The sequence below is a fragment of the Callorhinchus milii genome, unplaced genomic scaffold (genome assembly GCF_018977255.1).
Source record: "Callorhinchus milii isolate IMCB2004 unplaced genomic scaffold, IMCB_Cmil_1.0 Scaffold4, whole genome shotgun sequence".
In the NCBI taxonomy this organism is placed as follows: Eukaryota; Metazoa; Chordata; class Chondrichthyes; order Chimaeriformes; family Callorhinchidae; genus Callorhinchus; species Callorhinchus milii.
In genome coordinates this window covers 51,049,367-51,074,346 of record NW_024704745.1, presented here as the reverse complement: position 1 = coordinate 51,074,346, position 24,980 = coordinate 51,049,367, and the positions used below count along the sequence as shown (strand labels likewise).

Here is a 24,980-nt window from a genome sequence, read left to right as displayed (position 1 = left end):
GTATTGTAGAGATGTTTTTGTCTGGTGGATTTGGCATGGCATTTGGCAAACATAAAGGTTTCCCTCTGTTTGAGACTGTATGCTGGTGCCCTTGCTCATGAGCCCCCTTGTGGACTCTAAGTGGTTCCAACTGCCTGTCAAGATGTGTGAAGCTCAGGGCTGTGGAGTTGGATATGCATATGGGCACTAACCAAAGGCTCCAGTCTGCCTGCTGTTACACAATGTTGTTCACTCCCATACATTCCCGCATCTTTAACATCTTCTCAGAGCCACAAACATTCCCACAGTAGTTATACATTTGGTCTTTCTATAAACAACAACTGTTGTCAGTAGAAACATATGAGAATCTCAGTAGAGTTCACAAAGGCTAAACAGTTTCCATGGGAACACGGAAGCATAGAAGCAAGTGAAAGCACGTCTCTGCAAGATCATAAAACCCTTTGTTTATTTTCCACAGTTTTCTTTAGTTCATTACAAACCCAATAATCCTAATAGTTGTTTTTTGTAGAGGCTGGCAATAGGAAACAATACTTTTTTAGCATCAATATTTTTAATATATAATACAATTTTGCATGCATTCCTTTCTAGTAGAATACGTTGTTGATATCTACTTGATTTTGAAGCTAATTTTAATAATATATAGCATATCATATATCACAGAAAATAAATAACACAAGGACTAGCAGAATGGAATCATTTACAGTATTGTATAATCCATTTGGTTTCATTGTCCACCAGCCAATGGACTGAGAGTAAAGGAATTAGTAATGAGTGTAATCATTATTTCTGAGGTCAGTATCAAAACCGTTTACTCTTTCATGACTTTTTTTGCGCTGGAGATTCCAGTGTCAAATTACAACTGGCCATGAAAGGTTAGAGCTGTAAAGGAGAGGGAGTAAACGTACCAAATGGGAAGAGTGAATTGCGTGGCTCATTAAGTTGGAATAGCACTACAATAAAGGTTGAAGTAGGCTACAAAGGGCCTATTTCTACCCTTTGGGAATAGTGTGTTGAGCAAATTAACCGCTATTAATAATAATCCTTGCGTTTGATACAGTTGGCTACTTACTGCAATATCTTAAAGTGCTTTAAAGTCTTGTGTACATGTATATTTACAGGTAAATGTGGCAGACAATTTGTGCACAAACAACAATGAAGTGTGTCCAATTTTATTTGGGGGATTGTTGGTCAGGGCACCAGGAGAAATTCTCTTCTGATTTTCATTATTACTATGGGATTTTCAACATCTATCTGAAAGGGTAGACAGAACCTTGGTTTAACGTCTCCTCTGATGAATGGCCGTCCAACAATGCAGACTGAGATTCCCATATGTTTACAATGACAACAGTTATTGTGCTGCAATGTACCTCATTTGAGTGCCAGCCGAGACTGTGTGCTCTAACTCCCAATGTGGGGTTTGACCCTCAACCATCTGATTCAGAGGCTAGAGTTCTACCAAATGAGCCAATATGATGCGTTTGAAGGTGGTTATGTTAATCATATTACAAAAATATCTCAGAAATCAGCCATCGGAGCTCTGAAATACTTTGCGATTTTCCTAGCCTTCAGTCAAGAGGGAAAGAGAATCATTTATTAGATGTAACATAATACAGTGTTTGCATTACAATTTCTTGGATTCTTGACTTGTTAAGATGGAAGTTTTAAAAAATTATAAAGCTGCTTCATTTTTTCTTAAAATACTGAGGTTTAAGAATAAAAAGTATTATGAATAAACATTTGCCATTAAAGTCAGCGAAAACCACATTACCAAGAAATCTCTTGAATGAACAAGTAGTTTATAATTGCGAAATATGCAATTTGGATGTTTGAAGCTTTATATCAGAAAGAATAGATTAGAACAAACAAGAAAAGCTACAAATAATGTTTTAACAACCAACTACTGCATTGTAATGTAGTGAAATGGTACCATTTAATCATATTTCAAATAATTGTACAGTAACCAAGTTTTTTGAAGTTCATTGATATTATTCCCAGATGAATGCATCATATAATGGTGTTATTTCCGTAGTTCTATAGAATTCAGAATCGTGGCATCTCACTCAGTGGAGCGTAGTCTGTCAGTATGGAAACCATTACAGCCTGCAGAGAACAGAAACTCAAATCAGAAAAAAAGTCACCTTTAAACAGTGTTAAAACACCATCTTTAGTGTTAGAAAGCAGTTGTCTAAAACCTAATGATTGACTTTGAATCCCATTCTTAACTGATTTGAGTGAGTTTTACCAGTCAACAACGACAATAACAATTTGCATTTATAGTGTCCTTCACATGGGGTAGTGTCTCAGAGGACTTGGATTGTCCAGTCAATAGAATATCTCATTAGGAAGGAAAATAACATTTTGATGATGAGGGCAGCAAAGTTTGCATCACTTTATAAATTATGGGCCTTTTTAGCTAGTACAGAAATAAAGGAGAGATTATGATGGGAAAAAAATAATATAAATATAATACTGAATCATTTTTATGTCTAAACATCAATTTAGCAATGTATAATGTGCAAACAGATACAGCAGAGATTCATTCTGTCCTCACCTAACTTCTATACACACACACACTTTTGCAATAAAGAGAGAAGGGGAGGGGATAACAATCAGTAATGAGAACCTTAGATGATGTCCTCTTCCTAAATGATGGACACTGAGGGTAATTGTAACACCTCAACTGATGCTTAGACTTTGAACAGTGAGTTTAGCATAGACTGAGATTCAAAGAGGTAACCTTTTGTTCTGCATATCTTAGACAGTGCTATTACAAATTAGGCTACTGAGGGAACTATGGGTACATCCTGATTCACTGCAGATGCAGATCAGGTATTCACAATGGACCGCTATATTCAGTTGCTTAGCAGTGAGTTGCTTTTATGGCATGGGGTGGGGAACATAAATTGGGGGAGAGGGATAGGCAACCAAATACAAAACAAAAAATGTTTAATAACATTTTACTTCAATTCTTGAATTGCTCGAGTAGCTAGAACATTTTCAGGGGAAATTAGAACAATTATAGTTATAATATCGGCGGCAGACAACATAGTAATAGATGGGCAAGTGTATTGCAACAGATAATCCTTAAAGCTTCCGTAATAATTCAACAAAAATATCGCAACGTATCAAATTTTTAGTGAATCAAATTTGAGAATCAAGCCAAGATATAATAATGGGCAATATACCCTGGGGTGTGAGTAAATAATTTATTTTAGGCAGGTTTTAAAGTAGATTATGAATATTTCAAGAAGTTTTTATTTGCTGGGGGAGTTTTGTCTAATGATTTTTGACAATCATTTTTCTCTATGTCTTACCATGATTGTCCATTTCCTGTTTTCAGCTTCTTGGAAGACCAGTGATCTTGGCGAGTAAAATACTGCATCATCTACTTCTTCTTGTTTTCGTGGCAAACAATGCAAGAAAGCCCAGTTAGGGGCAGCAAACTTTCCAGTCTGTGAAACAATATAAGGAATAATATGAGTATATTTTCACAGAAAGTCAGATGAACTGAATATCAGGGTATTCAATATTCAATCTATTCTCTCATGGCAACATATGCAGTTGTAGGGCAACAGGTACTCACAGGGTTGAAAACCAATATCCCCCTTAAAAACCAATAGACTGCAAGTTCAAAGTCCAGATGTGGGGTTCAAACCTACAACATTCTGACCTAGAAGTCAAAGCGCTACCAACTGACACCTGCATTGTCAGAATTAGAGCACTTTCCTGCAGAAACCAGTGTGTTGTGGGGTAAATTTGACAGAGTGTTCATATGGGCTGATAATTGGCAAATGAGTTTTAATATAGGTTCATCCAAAGTATTGGATATAGTGTATATAATAATAATAATAATAAAGGAGATATATACACATTACACATATGTAGAGAGCATGCAAGAATAAAATTTGTTAAAAAACAGCTTGATGCTCTGATGGATAAGGATGATTAGGGTGAGTATTCTGTAAGGTTGAGATCAGATAGGCCAAGGGTTTTCTTCATCTGAATTGATCTTGTGATCTTGTGAGGTGCTTTTTCTGCCAGTGGTATGGCTTTCAAGTGGAATGCTTTTTTAACTCCACTGAATCACAGGCAGATATTATTATTAGTTAGTCTTTGACTGTTTTGACATTTCATAATCCTACCTTCAAGGTGATTTGGTAACCCTGAAATGCTTTCAGTCTCTCTAGTTTTTCCTCTTCCTGTCCCATGCTGATCCATGTGTCTGTTACTAGAACATTGGCTCCATTTGCTGCTTCCGATGGATCATTGGTCATAAACAACTTCGTTCCACACTAATTGCAATAATAATTAAAAAAAAGAACTTGGCACCTTTTCTCCAAAATTGCACAATAATTCCTGTTGAAAATCATATTGATGAGTGAAATCACCTGTTTTGACAATGACTCCGCAAACGTGATGATACTGCTCTTCGGTTCAAAACCCTGCAAAGAAGAAGGGTCCTTTGATTCAACAAAGTTTCTTTCATCTGAAGCTTCATAGACTACGTTGTAAAATGACATCCAACTCACATATACTCATTGATCAACAGGTAGACATGATCACGTAGATTTCAGTTAACTGTGTGGGGAAGCCCGGTAGTTGAGCTGGTTCATTCTTAACGCTTTAGAGTTTAACTATAAAGGCTATCTGTAACTTAAATTTGTCTGTCTGACTGGGGTGTTATCACTGTGGGATGTTAGAAGGAATCCCATAATTTCACTTGCAAAGTGGAAGTTGCAAGTAGCACAGCATTTCCAATTTGTGAACAGAATGCCACAGAATGCCAAAGTGGTACTCTTGTCTACAAGGCTAAATTAAGCAAGAGATAATGAGGTTCATTACTATCTTTGGCTAAGTTTTGGGACTGACACATTGGCCTTTCTTGGTCAATGTGCAAAGATTATCTTTGCATCTGAGTGCGTTTCAAGCAGGAGTAGAACATTCGTCCATCTAGGATACCCACCCAACTTCCCAAAATATTCCTTCAGCAGACTTTTCCTATTGAGAGACCATCATTTTATATATTCAGTTCTTAAAGTATGTACAGGAGTTGTCAGTGATATGCATCACAAGTTGTTCATGAATTAATGTGCATTTTTCAGTTACTGAAATATTAAGAACTAGAATGTTTCTGTCATCAGAGCTTACCTTAGGTGTAGCAATATGAAGATGCATACCCAGTTTAGCAGCGCTCATCATTAAGGAATGTAGAATATTGTTTCCATCTCCTATCCAAGCCACAGTTAGACCATTCAATGAGCCAAAATGCTCCTATAGATTATAACAAAGGCTAAATGTTAAAACCATCAGATCAAACAATCAAATTTATTTCATGAACAAGTGACACCTTCACCTCAGACTGCATGTTTTAGTCTCATTCCACGTTTTCTAGAAAATGAAACTAGAGGAGTCCAAATTTTATGGATCAATAATATGCTCAAATGCAAAGATTATTATTGGACTCTACCTAATAATAATAATCCTTGCATTTGTTATAGCGCTTTTCATGTCTTCTTGACGTCTCAAAGCACTTCACAGAATATACTGTAGAGTGAATTGACTGTATATTTGTAGGCAAAACGCGGCAGTCAATTGCGCACAGCAGGGTCCCACAAACAGTTGTGGATTGAAGTGACTAATTTATTATTGTTTTTTTCTTGAGGGATTATTATCAGGCATGTGGAGTAAGGAAATTTGCCCAAGGTTTCACCCTGCCGGGAATGGAACCCAGGTCTCTCACTTGCGAGGCGAGTGCTCTAACCACTGAGCTACAGGATTCCACGAGTCTCTACTTGAGTTCAATAGATTTTAAAATGTATTGGTTGATCACTTCCCGATTCAATACAGTAGTACATTGTGTCTAAATCTGTAGTAATAATGTCACAAACATCATTTACTCATGTCATATTGTACAATGCTCTGATGCTAGCTTAACACAAGAATTAACAACATACTTCTTTGAAAAGAACATCAAACATTTCTCTGTCCTCTTTCCATACTTTAGTAACAAAGGGAAAAATGTATATATTCATTCAATGGGGATTTATTTTGGGGGCTGCTGGAGAGGTGTGGTGGTCTTTTCATGGCCTATGAGGGACCGTACCTGAAGCCTTCTATGTAATTTCCATGAAGTAGGTGAATGACCTTCATTGACTGGCAGTTATCCTCTAGCTGCTGTAGCTATATTGCAATTGAGGGACATGTAATTTAGCTCCAAGTGTCAGCCTTGCTCAGTTGGTAGCATTCATGCCTCTGAGTCAGAAGGTTGTGGATTCAAGCCCCACCTTGAACTCACATAGTTCAGGCTGCCATTCCAATGTAATGCTGCATTTTAGGAGATGATGTCCTACAGATGAATATTAAAACATCTGACCAGGCAGAGGTCCCATCTACCTGTTCAGGCGGACGTCACAGATCCCACGGCACTATTTAAAAAGGGAAGAGAGGTTTCTCCCATTTTCCTAGCTCACAAGCTCCAGAGAATACAGGACATTCACTTAATGGCTGTTTTGGGACATTGCTGTGTGCAAACAGGCTGCAGCATTCACTTACTAAAATACACAGTAAGTGCACATTACAGTGAATCTCGTGAAACATTCTGAGAGTATTCCTGACATTAAATGCAAGGATTATTATTATGATTGCTGTAACCTTTATGAGAGAATGTTTACATAAGCAGGCATGGAACTTGACAACAATTACTGTAAAGTGCTTTAAGATGTTTCCATCTAACAAGGTGCTAGAAATTGCATGTCTTTTCCTTTATGTGTTTAATAAAATTTGTTTGTTCCTCAACTTTTTTAGATCTCCCCAGGCCACTATAGCTCAGATGGACATTCTGCTCCAACCTTCTGCTTAACTTTCCCTACAATCAATATCTCCACTCAACAGATCAGGAATTCAGTGTGGAAGATCTAAGCTGTGGCCTATCATTATGTAGTACTGTCTTCTGTAGTTACTGCACCACAAACCCATTCTTACTCCAGGTTAAACTCTAAAAAGCAGATTGTTCTCATAAGGATACCTGAAGAGTAAGGTAATCAGCCAGAATCTGGATAGGATGATACAGCTCAGACAACCCATTGATCACTGGGATTGTGCCATCCTGTGCTAGCTGCTCGAGATCAGAGTGTTTGTAAACCCTGGCCAGGATCAGGTCCGTCATCCCAGAGAGCACTCTGGAACACAAATCAGCAGAACCAAAGGTTAGGAAAATAACTCAAAACAAACAAGAGGTCATAGATATGTCATCGTGTTTGCTTGGTTGAATCTGATTTGAGATCAGATAATTTCAATATACCATGCTATCCAGCTCCCTTCTCTGAAAATAGACGTTTTCTGGTAATTGAGCCTGAAACATTACCTTGTGACCTCAGCAAGTAACAGTCCACAGAACATAAGAGGAAAATATTATGTTGCAATGCTTCAAGAGTTCAGATGCTGATTTGGGAACAAATATGCAATAGAGATGCAAATAAACAGGTGTTATTTTTAAAGATTTTTTGAACTAGTTTTGCTAGTGGCAAAACCCTTATTGTTATCTTAATTCAATAACCACAACAAATTACACTTATATAATGCCTTTCACGTCAGGAGGTTGTCCCAAGGTGGTGGACAGTCAGGGATCCGCACACGAGCTGGTGGTTAAGATCAGGAGGGGTGGAGGGCGGGGAGGGTAGGGTTAGTCATGTTTGCAATTTTTTACAGCAAATGCTGATATAGTAGTGTGAGGTATCGTAGTGTTTAAAGCTCCAATCTTTCTTGTCCAACCACCTATTATTTTAAAGCCTTTTCATAAATTCAGTCAATGAATCTATAATAAATGCATTTGTTTATTGATGTAGTCTGGTGAACTGTTCACATTGCAAATCGTTTTGTACAGGTTTTCGCCATCCAAAGTAATAGTTACTCACAGGTTAAACTGTGAAGAGTGTCACACATTTCTGATGACGCTACACTTTGCCAAGTCTTCACACCCCAGTGGTCAGGCCTACCCCTTTTGGGATATTAATAGTTTTAGCGAGTCACACATTACTTTGTTTTGATTCATTTTCTGTAACATTTCATCCAGAAGCAAACAGTAATGACGCTATTTTCAGTTTATCTATTGTGAGACAAAAGGTAGCTTTTTAAATGGCGATGTCTCTGAAATGGCCTAGAAGCAGCATCCTTGAGCCCATATTATCAAACAAACTTCCCAACAATACACAGAAAATGAAAAAATCAAAATAGAACACTTTTGATTGACAGATTCCTCTCGATCTGCCGAAAAAGGAATAAAATCATGCTTGCAATTTTTACAGAAAATGCTCTGTCCACAGTGAGATATAGTAGTGTTTAAAGCTCTAGTCTTTCTTATCCAATCACCTATTATTTTAGAGCCTTTTTATTAACTCAAATTCAATGAGTCCTGTAGTTCAGTAGTTAGAGCACTCGCCTCACAAGCGAGAGACTTGGGTTCAATTCTCGTCAGGGCGAAATGTTGGGCAAGCTTCCTTACTCTGGAAGCCTCTGTTTACCTAGCAGTGAGGAGGAACTCGGATGTTAGTCGATTGGTGTATTGCTTTTCCAAGGGTAATAAACCCTTTTAAAAAAATAATAAATTGATCACTTCAATCCACAACTGTTTGTGGGACGCTGCTGTGCACAATTGGCTGCCGCGTTTCGCCTACAAAACATACAGTCAATTCACTTTACAGTGTATTCTGTGAAGCGCTTTGAGACATCTCAAAGTCTTGCTAGGGCGCTGTACCAAATGCAAGGATTATTATTATTGTTATTATCTATAATTGATGTGCTCCTATTCAGCCAATTTAATCAAACACAGTAAGCAACTTCATAAAATATATCATTAGAAATAAATATACCAAAATAAACTTCTAAGTCTTAAAAGATGCTCAAATAGCTTTGATTAAATTTCAATATATACTATAGGTAAAATTGTATAATATACAAAGATATTGCACCCTAACATGCTCCAAGCACCTGAAGGAAAAAATGCAGCATAACCTTGAAATCTTAAATGATACAAAAAGCTTGGGCAAAGGAATAACATAATGTTAAAAACAGATATGTTTGGTGTTCAAACTTTTATCTTTATTAATAATGCAAAGGCACCGAGTGGAATTTAGCATTGACAATGACAAATGAAAATGCTGCATCTGTTCCATTCTCCTGTTATATTAATGTTGAGTGGTGTCTCATAAATATGCACCTATTGTTAGTACAATAACATTGCAGCAAGTAGAAGGTGATATCAGGTGGTTTGGTTCCATCTTTTCCCTTAGGGAAGCCTTATTAATTTTTACCAGACTAAATAACAATATAGACCACACGTTGCTGAGCAACAGCACACCAATCAGTTGTGTATTCAGTGCATATATACTTTGCTCTCCAGTATCCAACCTCCACCCTTTATCCAACCCCCCTTTCCTTTCCAAGGTCCTGGAACAAGTTGTTGCTTCCCAACTTTGCTCCTTCCTCTCCCGCCATTCCCTTCATAAATCCCTCCAATTGGGTTTCTGTGCCGCCCACAGCACAGAAACACCTTTGGTCAAAATGATAAATGACGTTTTGTCCATCTGTGACCAGGGCTCCTTCTGTCTCCTCATCCTCCTTGACCTCTCTGCTGCCTTTGATATCGCTGATATGGCTCCCCATCCCTCAGAGGATCGAGTTCAAGATCCTTGTCCTCATATTGAAGGCCATCCATGGCCTTGCCCCCTCCTACCTCTCTGACCTGCTGACTCCCTACCAACCTGCCCGCTCCCTCTGTTCATCGGGCTCTGGTCTGCTCCATGTCTCCCGCCCGACCCGCCCTACCATCGGTGGCCGGGCTTTCAGCCTCTCTGCCCCCACACTCTGGAAAAACGACAGATAGAACAGATCTGAGTGAATATAGTGTTGCTTGTCTATTTTTAAAATATTGTGACTTTTTAAATTTGAACAATTGTTTGATGTCACCAAACGTACAATACATCACCTCCAACTATCTGTAGGGAATGTAATAAACCCAATTAAAAAACACATAGATTTGTAAGTAATAACTATCTGCTGAGTATTCTGAACCACATGCTGCAGCATTATAGAAAGCCAACATGTAGCTTCATTTTCACATTCGAACTGTGTAGGTCTTCCTGAAATGCATTTAGGCAACCTATAGCTATTTACTGCTGTTTGCACTTTTAACACTGAAAGCACAGACAGCACAGGCACAGAATGTGTTTGCTCAGAATGCACCACAGAAAAGTTAAACAATGGGAAAATAGTGTTGTGTAAAAATATTCTAAATATTGCTAGACCTTTCCATGGTGTAATGCAATGTGATCAAAATGATGAGGCAACGTACTGTATAATGCTTTTGATAAGAGGGCATAGCATATGTTCATTAAATATTGATGGTATATTAGTTTCTTGCTGTGCAGGACCTGGAATTATTGCTTTGTTAAAATGGAACACAGCAACTTGTGGCAAAATATGAATGAGCATCTTATCTTTTGTGGGTATAAACACACAAAATCCCAGTGACTGGTGAGCCATCACTATACCTTACATTATATTCATTAATTGTTCTTCACCAAGTCAATTGCTTCTATTCATCTTGTATTACTTAACACCGTATTTGTAAACTGGAGAAGAAAATCCAAATTAATTTGGTATCATCCAGACCTCAGTTTGGTATTCAGAACTAAGTCCCACATTAAATCCCTTGACGTGAAGCAGTCTTAAATAGACTTTTTAAAAAATAGATTTCCTTGCAGATCATAAGACTTAATATTCCATCCAATTTTTTTACTTAGTCACCCTACAGAGTCCTGGAGCGACCTTTCTTCTTTCAAATTTCATATTAAATGATAGACAGTATTTTGTCAACATTGTTATGTCATTACTAACCTTGCTGTATCCTTGCGGCTCTCATTTACCCCGAGATGAATATCCTGTGTAGTAAGGAAGCAAGGGTGTCCTCCAAGCAGTGAAAATCCTGTGGAAGAGTAACAAAGAAAGTGAAATGCTCAGACAAATAACTAATGGAGAATGACTAGGAAATTATTTAAGATCCTTGAAAGTTTTTTGCACAGATCTTTATTGTAATCTGTAAAATATATAACTTTTCTATGCACGTCAGTCGAATTGTTTGCTGCTGAGGGTCTGAAGATCGTTAGGGACATGATCACCAAAGAGAACTATCAGTAGGTAGTATGCAGGCATTAATCCGAGGTTGCTACAAATGTTACCCAGTGAATAATGCTTTTAATTTATTCCTTTCCTGTCAGTAATGCACAGAGCATTTTTGTATCTTTTATCAGTAATAAAGCAGCACTGAGAAAGTATAATGAAACAGATGAATTTGCTGGATAGGTTTTCACAATTAAGTAAGGAGAAGCCAATTCAGGGACTGATGAGTGAGAATACAGTTGGGAGAAAAAAAAAGACAAAAAGAAAAACTATTGGATTCATAATGTGTCTGAAAGGCCAGCTGAGGAGCAAAACAATACATTTGAAAGTATACAAAATTATCCATTGTCTGAACTACTGTGCTGGCACCTTTGATACACTGATGAGTGTACATATGCAGAATTTGGGGGGTGGGAGTTGAAAGTTGGAACTTTCTGTTGTCACTGCCCTTTTGAAAGCCTTGAAAGCCTAGCTTCAGAGGTGAAAGTGCTAGATTGTGCAACACATCTTAGCGTCTTTTGTCCTATTTCCATGAACAGAGCACTTCTACACATCCCAATTTATTAAATGCCTCTTTGTCTCTGAAATTATGCCTGTCGTGGGAGGCGAGACCATTAAAATTACTCACCACTTAAACTCGGGACTTTTTTTGAATGATCCTGTTCACAATTGTCAAAACCTTCAATTATGATGTTACTTGTTTTAATTCTAAGTGACTATTCATTCAGATGCAGTTACTTCTTAAGATGTTACTGTTAATTGCATTCCTTCATGGTAGGATTTATGGAAATCTTTTTAAAATAGGAAGTTATGCATGAGTGTCTTTGTGTCTTTCAGCGTGTGTTTTACTGTTTCACAGCTGTTTATAACCAAATTTAATTTACAAAGATAATAATCTCTGCATTTAATTTAGCACCTTATCGCACCATAGGAACACCTCAAAGAGCTTCACACAATTTACTGTGAAGTTAGTGAAGTAGCGAAACAAATTCACAAAGATAACAAATAAAAATAAAAGATAATTATATTATTAATCTGAAAACCCTGTTTGTTGTCAAAGTTGATACTTTAGTACACCCCCCAGTTACATCGAGGCTCAACTATGCAAACTCACTGCTTGTCGGCCTCGCCAACTCCTCCCTCCATAGGCTGTAGATCATCCAGAACTTTGCACCCCGTGTCCTCTCCCGCACTAGGCTCCGTGATCCTATCACCCCCATCCTTGCCCAACTCCACTGGCTTCCCATCACACAGAGAATACAGTTCAAGATCCTGGTCCTTACTGTCAAAGCTCTCCACGGTCTTGCTCCCCCCTACCTCTCCGACCTCCTAACACCTTACCACCCTCTCCGCTCCCTCTGGTCAGCGGGCTCCGGCCTGCTTCACATCCCCCGCCTTGCTTGCTCCACTATCGGCGGGCGGGCCTTCCGCGATCTTCCTGCTTCCTCCCCTGCCCTCCACCCTCCCCCTCCCAACCCTCAGCTCGGGTCCATAACTCTGTCTGTTCAGCGCCTTGGGACGTCCTCCCAATGTGAAAGGCACTATACAAATATAATTTTATTGTTGTTTAGTGAAAGTGGTCTGGAAATGCTGTGAATATATATATTTCTTTTTTTACCCCTTTAGTTTTGTAAAGATTTCAGGACCATTCCTGGTGTATACTGGGGGGAACGAGGGTAGGGAGATGGACTGAGGGGAGAGGAAATTATAAGCTTACTGTTGAATTAATAGCAGTAATCAGCTACCACCAAACACACATCAATTCCCATTGTGCATCCATTGGGATTATTTACAGTTGGATCCCATTGTACCTCACTAAAGTATATCACAGGCCTGTTTATAATGCTGTTGCAATGTGAACTTGTGGTATATCACAAATGCCGTACACTCCTGACTTCCCGGGTATAGTGTGCAGGTACATATGGCCTCCTGACATCCCACTAACAATTGGAAAGTGGTTGCTGGCTTCCTGTGAGCATCAGTGGTGATGTCATTGGCAACCTGGTAACATGGTCAAAGTGTTGACCAGCAGCCGATCCATAAGGCATTTTGGTTATAATACAGACTCTAATTTTATGGACTTAAACCACTGTGACTGTATCTCACAAGCTGTTTTAACTCTTAAGGCCTGCTTTGCAATGGAAGACAGGGTCCAAAGTAATGGCAGCAGAAACAATGTGTATATGCATGCAATAACTAATTTTTTCTTTATCATGATTTCAGGAAGATGGGTACAGCCCAGCAATGCTAAACTGCATTAGGTATTAACTGACAACCACATTTAATTTTCATCACTTTGGAAAATCAACTGAAATAAATCCTTAATTTTGCTTGAAGCATCTGCTGTGAGTGTCTGGTCTCCACAGCGAGAAAGGATTGCATCCGAGTGCATTCCCTACAACTGCAGGTGGACTGTTATACTTTTTGTGGGCTGACACATCTCACACACTTACCACCCTAAACTGGAAGTCCATGTTTACCTTCAATCCTACTGAAAGCACCTTCTCTAATCTCCCTTGCTGAGGCATTTATATATTGAAAATGTCTAATAGTTGCCTAAGGTGTAATGTTTGATTGATTGCTGTTAGGGTCCCACTCAATAGGAAGCGGGTCCTACATTATTAATATTACTCCACAGCATGGATCCATCATTAAGAGATAATGCAACCTAAATAGTAATGAATTGCAAACCAAATGCTAAAATTATTTGGAAGCTTTGACAAGAAGGAATTATATTAGTCTTCCCCTTGATCTGTGTAAATATTTAAGCCACACAGTAAATCTGTAATGTCAAAACCTCACTCAGTTATAGCCCTTTATCTCCTTTTTTAATTTGCAGCTCAAAGACATACAGGCACCAGCATGTGTCAACTGAATGGATGGTCTATGCCAGCTGGTCATCTGTCTTCTTCATCAAAATAAGTCTCAAAGTCCAGTTTGAAGCCAGTTCTGTCATATGGAGGAGACATACCCACACTCCCAGGTCAATGTGTCACTGTAGAATACTTTAGTACTGCAGTCCACAGACCATCTGTGCACTAGTGAAATGTAAGCTCTTGTGCCTTACATAAACAGGTGCAATGGGGGAAGGAAAGATATGTGTATGCAGTTGAACTTGCCAGTCACATATGGAATGCAATGCAGGTGAGAGAAGGGCTACATGACTTGACTCTGTGCTGCATTATCAGGAAGAAAAACAATTAGGTTTCAGGCATGACTGCACATAATACTGTTAATCTGTTTATGTGATGATAACATGTGCATACCCGACTGAATACAATCATATTACCCTCTTCTGGTTGAAAGCTGCAACTACTGGGGTACAAAATGCCCAGACCAATAAGCAGAGCTCCAAGTCGATGAATGAATACTGTATAGCAAAACTGATAATCTAATGCTAGGGTTGCTTATAAATCTTTGTTAGATTTTAATGACTAACTACCTTTGCTGTGGAGCTTTGAAATGTGCTCACTATACCCACACTTTATACTGATGAGAGTTTATAGACAGAGAAACATCACTGATTAAAAATAAAAATTAAATTTTCAGCATAGTAATTCCACTACAAACTTTTACTTACTGTCCTTTCCACTTAACATCACTCATGCCACAACTTGCCTCTTCTGAACAGGTTGCTGCAATTTGCACTAATTGATATACAGGGAGTAGAACACACTTCAAAGCTAATCCCTGGAGACCAATCCCAGAGTCGAAATAGGCTCAGACCCAGAGAGTCATTTTCAAAAAAACATTTGCTGCAGAATTTTGTTTTTATTTTTAAAATTTAAAAAGTATTCTCCTCTGTGCAATGGATCAATTCTGCAAACATCTGACTGAAGGAAGGGTGTTCTGTAATCTTCTCACGTAGCTTGCAGAAACAATGCAAGTCCCTCTGTCCCTTCAGTGCCTTAAGCTCAGTGCTTCGCACACAACACCAGCTCAGACCTGTTTAGTATCTTTCTGAGAAGGTGTTGACTGGAGACATTTTTAGCTGCCTGCCTCCGTTTGCAAAGTGAAGCTGATTTCATAGCTCTGTTCTGTGTCACTTTCTACAGTGAGATTATCTTCCTTTCAAGAAACGTTGGCATAGATTTGAGCATGGATAACTCAAACAAAGATTGAGAGGTTCTGTGCCACAGCATTCCCAAGATATCACTGAGTAATTATTCATGTGAAAGTCAACTATAGATCCTATAGAGCATCTAAAGAATGCCAACACTTGAACTGTTAATACCCTGAGGTTTGCTGCAGGCAGTGTGCACCTTCTCACACATTATGGAAATGTTCATGATTCTGAATGAGTTTAAGACACAAGCTTTGAACCAAATGCACTTTGCTGAGAAGTGGGTCTCTTTAGGGAAATTCATCTGGATCCCAATACAGAACACCTAAATGATCTTTTTCCTGGCATCACTGGAGAGGGTCCATATCTGATGTAGATCACCTACAAAATACACAGTCACTACACTTTACAGTAAATCCTGTGATGCACTTCAAGACATTCTCCTGGCATGAATACAATACAACTTATGCTTATATAGCGACTTTCACATCTAAAAGCGCTTGACAATACTGGCTGAGAACTGGATAGCACCTAGTCTACCCTTATTCTTGCTTTCAGATTATTCCCCTACAGATTTTCTGCTATGACTACAACTGCTATGCCCTGCAGTGCTCCAGATTGATTTTATGGGTATCCATACCTAAATGCTTGTATCTTGATCACTTAATACAAATTGTTAATGGTTTATCTACTCAATTTAAAAATAATAATAATAATTTGGAGCTAAAATGCCAGCTATTTGGTGGCAATTAATGAAAGCTGAACATTTAAAGCAAATAAATGCTTCCATTAAAACTATGAACTGTGGTTAAACAAATGTAATCTTTCTTAACTTTTCGCCTTTAGTATGTTTTTAGCTTGGTGTCTCTTTATTTTTTCCCCCTGCAAGTCTTCCTTTTCTTCCTGTGTAACATGCTGTAATTAGATATAAATGGGAGACAGCTGCAGGCAGCGCTTACATTCATTCAATTCACGTTTCACACTTGCCTGAGAAACAGCGGCTCTTATTAATACTTTCCCTCCTGATTCTCTGTGCCGATTAGTGGTGGTCTTAACCCTTTCCTTCCTGAGTGTCTGTACCTACCATCCAGTAAGTATTGTAATCATTTTGCCTGTCACTTTGTCTCCTCCATCCTCCTCTATCTGACTCCTTTTTCAATCTACTGGTATCAGACAAGATGTATGTGGAACTCTCAGTAGTTTGGTTAGGGACCTCAAAGCAGGATGATTGGTTCTGTTTTTCAGATACCTGATTGATCAAAACAAAATCTACAGAAACATTGTACTCTTGAAAAAGTAATAAATCACAATTACTCTACTTTCCAACAACAGGTGGTGATAGAGATGAGCACAGAGACGTGCAAGACTATCTCAGCCGCAACAGTTCTATTCATGTCGGTGCTGATATTCCAATGGAAAATAGGCTGCAAGCAATATTGTTTTATACCTGTGTGCAGGTTATCTCTCTGTGTGTGTTTTCAGAAAAAATGTCATCATAAACCATAAACGTAGGTTTTCCCCCCATTTTGTTGTATCACTGACTTGTTTTTCTTTATCAATAATGATACTTCAGTGGTGCAGCCATCCAGCATCTCCTAGAAATGATACCAACAAACTCGCAAAGATCAGCAAAATGTTTGTAGAAAATACTAGTCGCAAATGGATGAATGACTCCATGTACAATTTTTGTAAGAGGGAATGGGCTCTGTGCTTGCACTGTACCAGTGCTGTATCTAGATCACTTTATATTGTTATAGTTTGCTGAAAAATACATAGTCATTTCATTGTACCATTCTCCTCTAAAATAGGTGACTAGACTTTACAGAATATCCTGTGACGCGCTTTGAGACGCCCTCCTAACATGAAAGGCACTGTATCAAATGTAAGGATTATTATTATTATACAAGATAATTTTTTCGTAAAAGGTCACAGAGAACTATGATGCACCAATGTGGAGGTGAGCTAGAAGTAAACACAAATGAGCCAAATTCGAGTTATAAAATGTAAAAAAAATCACTTATAAATCACAGCAAAGTCCCAAAACTATGTTCTCCGCCATTTAAGTGGAGGAGGCTGTATGTCAAGTGTGTCTGTCTCAACAGCTGTCAATGGATGGAATTTGATCTGAGCGATGGTGCTCAAAATGCTGATCTAATGACATACCAACATTTCTAATTTGTTTCCCCTTTCCCCAGAAACACATTGCATCTTGGAGAACGGACACTATAGTTACTGTAGTAAGGCAAATTTCAAACACTGAACATTTATTTTCTTTGTTTATAGTATTGCAATAGTCTGTCATTATAATTATAGTTGCTAAAACCTTCATATGTGAGTTGCTATTTGCATAAATCACTGGTGAGTTTGTTTTTTGGGGTTAGACAAGAACTTTGTCAATTGTGGTTACTAATGAACGAGTAGTAAATCAATGTTTAATGAAATACGTTTTCATGTTCGTGCTTGAGTTCATCTGCAAATGAAAGGATTATTATCTGGATCAAAGCCAAATTGAAGCATGCATACAAGGAGGTTTGTATTTCATAACCCAGTGTGGTGAGAGCAGTAGGCAGCAAACTTTGGGCTAATTCAGCACCAACTTTGTGCCAGAATCAAACAACCAGACTGCAAAATCATTTTAAATGAACTTCTTTCATAACATTATTGTTTATCTTACTACAGTTTTACTTATAATCCATGTCTTTATGTTACATTTACATTTGTTCATGTTTGTACTATGTGTCCTTCCTGTGCTGAGTGTCTTGCTGGTTGATAAGAGAGCAGATGATTGAATTGCTTCTTTGAAAAGTCGATTACCTTTGTGAAATAAGCAAATATTTTTCAAGGTTTCTGCTAACTGAAGTTTTGAAGTGTGTTTTTTATTCAAGTAATCATTAACTAAACCAATCGTAGATTGAAGACAAGTATTAGACTGTCCTGAAAAGCATAAAGTCTTTCTTCTGGGTCAGAAGTTGTGGGTTCAAGGTCTTCATCAGGATTCTGAGCTTGTAGTCAGGGTGATATTCCAATGCAGGGTGAGGGGACGGGGTGTGAAGGGGGGAGTCTACATTGCCAGAGGTCCTGTTCTCTGGATGAGGTATTAAAATGAAGTCCCAATGGCCTGCCAGGTGGACATTAAAGATCCTGTAACACTAATTGTAACAGACGGGAGTTCATTCACTTCATGGCGTATATTGGCTGCTGCATTCACCTACAAATATACGCTCACTGCACTTTGTGATAAAACTCTGGGAAACGCTTTGAGACATTTTGTTGTGAGAAGGTACTATAGTGAATGTATGAATTATTAGTCCTGCAAAACCTAGGACATTTGAGGCAGCAGTGTGGAGGCTAATGTGCTTTCAACAACTGTCAGAGTTAGTACAGCTGAATGAGATGTGCAGATTCCACATTGTCTGTGTTTTCATTGTGTTGAAACAGGAATGTACATAATACACTATTTGAAAAACAAATACAGTCTATCTAAAATGCAGAACAAAATTATAAAACTGTGAACGCTGGAGGCTCTAGAGGCTTTTTAATGTGGGCATGTCAGGTTGTGGGTGCGAGTTTGTGTATTGGGAAGAGATACCAACAAGTATCAAAGGAGATTCCTGCTCAAAGTAAGTTTGAAATGTTTTTGTCATTCAGACAGGGTACTAATAGACTATTATTACTCAGGCCACAAAAAGTTGGTGTAAATTCCTTTCAGCGATATTTACAAAGTAAAGTTAGTCAAATCACACAAGTACCCAGCATCCTAAATCCTTGATTTCATTAACGTTAACAAGTTGCTGTACTCAATACCCGTCACCTGAAATAATGATTCTTTCATGCTCCTAAAATACTGTATATTAACGATCCTAAAGTACTGTACATTAATGCTCCTAAAGTATTGCACATGAATGATCACATTTAGCAATACTGAAATTACACTGTGATTGGTTAAACTACCTCTGAATTGTTATTACTCCCATCCAATTCTTCCCCTAAAACTAACTGTACATTATTTTAAGCAGTATTATGTCATTGAATGAACAGCTTCACATATACAGTATATAAATTGTAATGTGCATGCCTTAATGATCTGTGCTTGGATTACCATAGTCACATTCAGCCCAAAGTTTTGCGATAACTTTGATGCTGTTCCCCCAATTCTGAATGACTTTACAATGTAAGATTGATAAAAACATTCAGAAACTAAGATTTGTTTCATGGCTTTGACACATGCTCCTGACATGAAAGGCGTTATATACATGTAGATTGCATTGTATTTATTGAATAGTTACTTTCTTTGATGTCAGAACAATATAACCAGGAAAGACTGTTCATATATCCACAGTAATAATGCAAAAATTGTGTAAAATATGTACATTGGAGAAAAAGTGCTCACCGGTTTCTGTGGATATTCTTGTTCTGGTGCTTCTTTTTTCAAATATCATGGCCATGGATTTCCCTTGCATCAAAGATAAAATCTGTTAAATCCACAAGTAAAACATAAAATATTAGGATATTAGAAAGTTTTCCTTGACCCAAAGACCTAAGATGATTATTTACTCAATGCCCTACATTGTGACTTGCTGGATCCATGCATTAAATCAGGGGTTCAGCCATAAATCAGATTCTGTTTCACTCTAAAAGCTTCAGATGAAACACTCAGTATTTCATTGATCTTTAATTCTTATATCACTGCAAATCCAAAACTCCATTTGAAAAGATGGTTCCAGCACCTTGAGACATCCTCCTGATGTGAAAGGCGCGAAACAAATGTAATTTATTGTTGTTGTTGTTGTTACAGATCCACAGGGGGTGGGCTAAGAGTTAAGGATAAGTGGCAGAAAACTGCAGCAGTAGGGTTAAATTTACTGTCATTTCTTAACCCATTCCTTGTGTTAATTACCACAAGAAGTGGGTTAAAAAAACACCAAATGTGTGCCTGTTACTTAGTTAACATCATAAAGACTCAGCTCACTCGTGCACTGCTTCGCATCTAGTTGGCCATTTGCCAGTTAAAACACAGGAAAAACACTTCATACCCTTGTGTTTCTGATTTAGGCAATTGCTACATGGTTAGAATTCCAAAAAAGGAGCTTTCATTCAGGGTGCAGGATATGTTAAAACAGGTTGAAGCTGTGATAGGAAGACTGTAGGATGGATGCTCTGGGAAAGAGATCAAATGGGATGAAAAATCTTCTTCATTTAAACCTTTCTTGCGATCTTGTGATTCCGAGTTAAGAAACTACTGCAAATTTGACCCCATTGCTTCAGCTGAGTTAATTCAGAAAACACTGTGAGCATAAATATCCCGAATGCCTCCCCAATTACAAAAGAAAGCTGTCTGAGCCTGTAAATCCATTTTGTCTTAATTGTTAAGATTGTGCAGAATGGATAGATAATTCTTCATTTTAGTCTTAATTTAGAAGCTTTTTTTTATGAAGTGCAGAAAACTGAAATGTAAACTCATAGTGGAGTGGAGTTTTCACAACCTGCACACATTGGGAATGGCTATTTACAAATTCTTGTAGTAAATCTTTCAAATAAGATATTTTGTTACAATACATGGTAAAACTACAGGTATATATTTTAAAATGTTGATTGTAAATCCACACTCAAATGTCTAAAACAACTGTTTGGGTTCACTATTTAGTAAAATGTATTTGTTAAAAACATAATTGGGTTAGATCTGCTTCCTAGGCCATAGTAACTGGAAGAAATGAGGCACTGGGGCTGTTCCACATAAAGAGGTGCTGAGCCTGAGTATGGCACATACCCATTAGGCTACAACTGAAATTGGGGCTCACGGCAACAGTCCTCTTTGCTAAACTTGTGAGATAATCAACTGTTAACGTAAGCACACAAGTTCCCACAGTTGTAAATTGCTGAATGTAAGATACATTACTTCATTAGCGGTTATTGGAAGGTAGCAGCCAATGCACCACCTTTAAAGCAACCAAAGCGACAGTTCGTTCCTGTAACCTTAAAAAGGTAGGAGTTTACATTGTGAAGTGTAAGATTCCAAGTGAAAATATCTCACTGGTGGTACTGAGAAGATAAAGCTACAGATGTAGAGAGGTTCTACACAATGCAAGCATTTCATCAATAAGTTCCTTTCCGTGCGTGCCCTTAGTCAATGACCAATTTTATCTGGGGGATTATTGAATGAACAGGAAGAAACTCCCTTCTGTTTGTTAAAAGTCCACCTGAACAGGCAGATGAGACATTTGTTTAACGTCTCATCAGATGCTGGAATGCTGGTAGGTGAAGCATTCAATCCTTTGATGTAAGGAGGAGCGGGAATTTGGAGCTTGATACAGAGTAGACTGCTGCTAGTCATGCAGCGGTACTGATCGCACTTTAGTCTGCACTATCAACAACAACTTGCATTTATATAGTGCTCCTCACGCAGGGTAGTGTCCCAGAGCGCTTGACAGTGGCAGAGCTCGATGCTGAGCTGGGAGAGGTGACCATAGGCACAGTCAAAGAGGAAGGTCTTCAGGCATGATCTGAAGATGAGGAAGGAAGGGGCAAGGCAGAGGGCTAGGGGAAGCGTGTTCCAGAGTTTCGGGGCGTAGTGGCTGAAATGATAATAATAATCATCATCCTTGTATTTGATATAGTACCTTATCATGTCTTTGAGATGTCTCAAAGCACTTCACAGAATATACTGTAAAGTGAATTGACTGTATATTTGTGGGAGAAACGCGGCAGCCAATTGTATACAGCAGTGGCCCACAAACAGTTGTGGATTGAGTGACCAAATTATTATTGTTTTGTTTTCTTGAGGGATTATTATCAGGTGTGTGGAGTAAGAAAACTTGCCCAAGGTTTCACCTTGCTGGGAATCGAACCCAGGTCTCTTGTTTGCGAAGCGAGTGCTCTAACCACAGAGCTACAGGAAAGCGCAACTACTGATGGTGAAACAGAGGGCACAAGGGATATACAGGAGGCTGGAGGCAGTCAGCCGGAGGCATCGTGTTGTGGTTTGGGGAGTAAGCGCCTTGGGAAGTCCTCCTGACATGAAAGGTGCTATACAAATGTAATCTTGTTGTTGTGAACAGGTTAGAGAGGTAGGGAGGTGTCAGGACATGAAGGGACTTAACAGGCCATGAACTATCAAGTTGGCTGGAGTACAATTTGAAGAATCATTGGAAAGAAAGGGGTGGAAAGACTTGAAAGGAAGGACTAGATCTACAGAAATTAATGAGATGGGTGGGAGAAGTGCTGAAAAACACCAGCCTGACAGTTACCTCTCCCTTCTGTTTTATTCTAATTTTCAGATCATTTGCTGTCCATAGAAGTTGCTTTATTTCTTCACCATCAAAATCTTTGAGTGTGAGGAGGTGTCGCCCCTTCAATGCGGCGAGACCTAGAACAGGGTGACTGTGCCTGCAAGCAGAAAATCCAGATGTTTCAAATCTAATATTAAGATTTAACCCCAGAAATTCTACAGCTGGAATTTTTTACGTTGAAACCAGTAAAATCCAATTACCCATATTGTGTTACATGAATGGTAAGACACATCCACCAGGGAAAATGTTCAAACATCAAAGAAAAACATACCACTTAACACAGGTATATATGAAAATTTGGCCATTGTAAACTACAATAACCAATAATAAACCACAGTAAGCAATGAATTTCTAGATCATAACTTTTAAACGTTATTCATACTAAAAGTAAGTATCGTCTTAAAATAGTTAATAATGAGCAAAAGTGGAGATAGGAGAATTGTTTTCACATAGAGTTGTTATTCATGGGTTAAGGAATGCCTACTAGGATGGTGGTTGAGGCAGAATCCATACTGCTTTTCAAAACAGATCTAGATAAATACCTTAAAAGAAGTCAGCTTCAAGGATATTGGGAAAGGGCAGGAAAGTAGTGACCTTTACATCTTGCAGGCTGTATATTAAAAGGGGTATGAAAATGGGACTGAAAATATTGCTCTTAAATAAGTTCAGGATTGTGTAGCGTAATGGTAGAACACACATTGGGTTGTATTTCTTTACGCAGAGGATAATCAACAGATGGAATGGGTGACCTGGAAAAGTATTTGAGCCCAAGTCAGCCTGTTGCAAAACAGTAAGGTTGATATTGTGGAAGAATGAGAATTCTCTTGAAATTATATGCGTCAGGCTGGCTTAGGTGGTAACACTCTTCCCTCTGAGTCAGGAGGTTGTGTGGGTTCAATCACCATGTCAGCACTTTGAGCTTGTAGCACAGTGCAATGCTGTTCCAGGTGAGGGCTGCAAATTGTGAAAGGGTCTTCCTTTGGATGGGTCGTCCTAACGCTAACCCTAAGGATTTAAAGTATCCCATGACACGATCTGAAAAAAGGGAGTTTTTCTCAGTGTTCTAGCTAATAAGCACCCGGAGATGCTGCCCTGCATGGAGGGTGCTGTATAAATTGCTGTTATAATCCCCTAGGCGATTTCAGACCTGGGATCAAACACTCTTCCTGGTCACCTATTTCATATGTTTTTCTCCCAGAGAGAAAAAAAAGTCACTTATTTCAAATCTCTAGGTGGGATATTATTGGGTGCAAATTGACTGACATGTTCACTTAAAAATACACAATCACTGCACTTCAAAGAAAAACTGTGTGCAGCGCTGTGGTTAGAGGACTCGCCTGGATTCCCGGTAGGGCGAAATGTTGGGAAAGTTTACTTACTTATCAAATAGAAGAAATCTTACAGTTTTATGTCTTTTGTCTAAAAGATATCGTCACGTTTGCAACCTTTTTAAAAATATAGACACACACAATTAATTTGATGAGGTTTGTGCGGCAAATAAAAACGTGTGAAGACGGCGTGTGTCCCTTTGACAAGCAGACATCTCTCTTTGCAATATAATTGTATTTTAAAGTTTGAAATGTGACATTTGCAGCTAGTGATGTTCTACTGATCAGGCACTGTGCTGCAACTGGATTCCATTTCTTGCTGTGTAATCGAGCTGTGACCCACTGACTAACTACAATATCGCTGACTCTCACTTCAACTCAAGTTGTTCTGCATACAACCTGTGAAGCCCCGGAGTCTGTTCAGCCCTGATATAAATGCAAGTGTTGCAGATTATATTACAACTATCTCGGCATTTAAAAGGTCGGCTCAAAATTGCAAGCAATCGGACCAAATACAGCACACGGGGGGTGGGGGGGTGGGGGGCGAGGATATGATCGAGAGGAACTTTGACTGTGTTCCTCTGTGACCTGCACTGAATCTCCTCTCCCATGAACGAGATGGAAATAAACTCACCGGAGTGTGCGCACGGGGAACTTGCTGAGTGAAACCGCGTGTCCCAGGACTTTCCTTAAGGGGAAGAACATGTTGGCGTTGGACGGTGCAGCTGAGATCTGCCGGGATCAGGTGTGTGAGTCTTGCTGCAGAGGTGCCCGAGGCTGTGCTGTCTCCCCTGTCCCGACCTGAGTGAGCAGTGGCTGCTTCACTGATCTCACATCTGATGCAATCTCAACGCCAGACGGGTGACGGGGGCAAGCATTACAACCCGGTGTCTGAAGGTGCCTGGTTGGTTATGGAAATATTCATGAATACTCTTTGCATAATTATAAAAATTGCAGTCGAATATGTTCAAGCAACCGCCCCCTGTTAGTAAGCGCCCTGGAACAGCCCAGACAGATTTTGTATGATCATACGTCTATTCAGCAACCACTTGTCTAACACAACCAGTGGCCACTCTTTAGCCCCGTCACTGAACAGAGAGCCTTTTCAGTGGCCAATTCTAAGTGATT

The 24,980-nt window shown here is 38.8% G+C and overlaps 1 protein-coding gene across 1 annotated transcript; it reads right to left on the bottom strand.

The window, feature by feature from the left end:
• Nucleotides 1–1,813: 1,813 nt before the first annotated feature.
• Nucleotides 1,814–24,670, bottom strand: otc (ornithine transcarbamylase). The gene is given in 10 exon segments (NM_001292625.1): nt 1,814–2,100; nt 3,315–3,452; nt 4,143–4,292; nt 4,389–4,442; nt 5,149–5,271; nt 7,025–7,178; nt 10,894–10,981; nt 19,629–19,710; nt 22,483–22,621; nt 24,487–24,670. Coding segments are annotated over 10 exon segments (1,059 nt in total). The 5' UTR covers nt 24,558–24,670; the 3' UTR covers nt 1,814–2,040.
• Nucleotides 24,671–24,980: the final 310 nt, after the last annotated feature.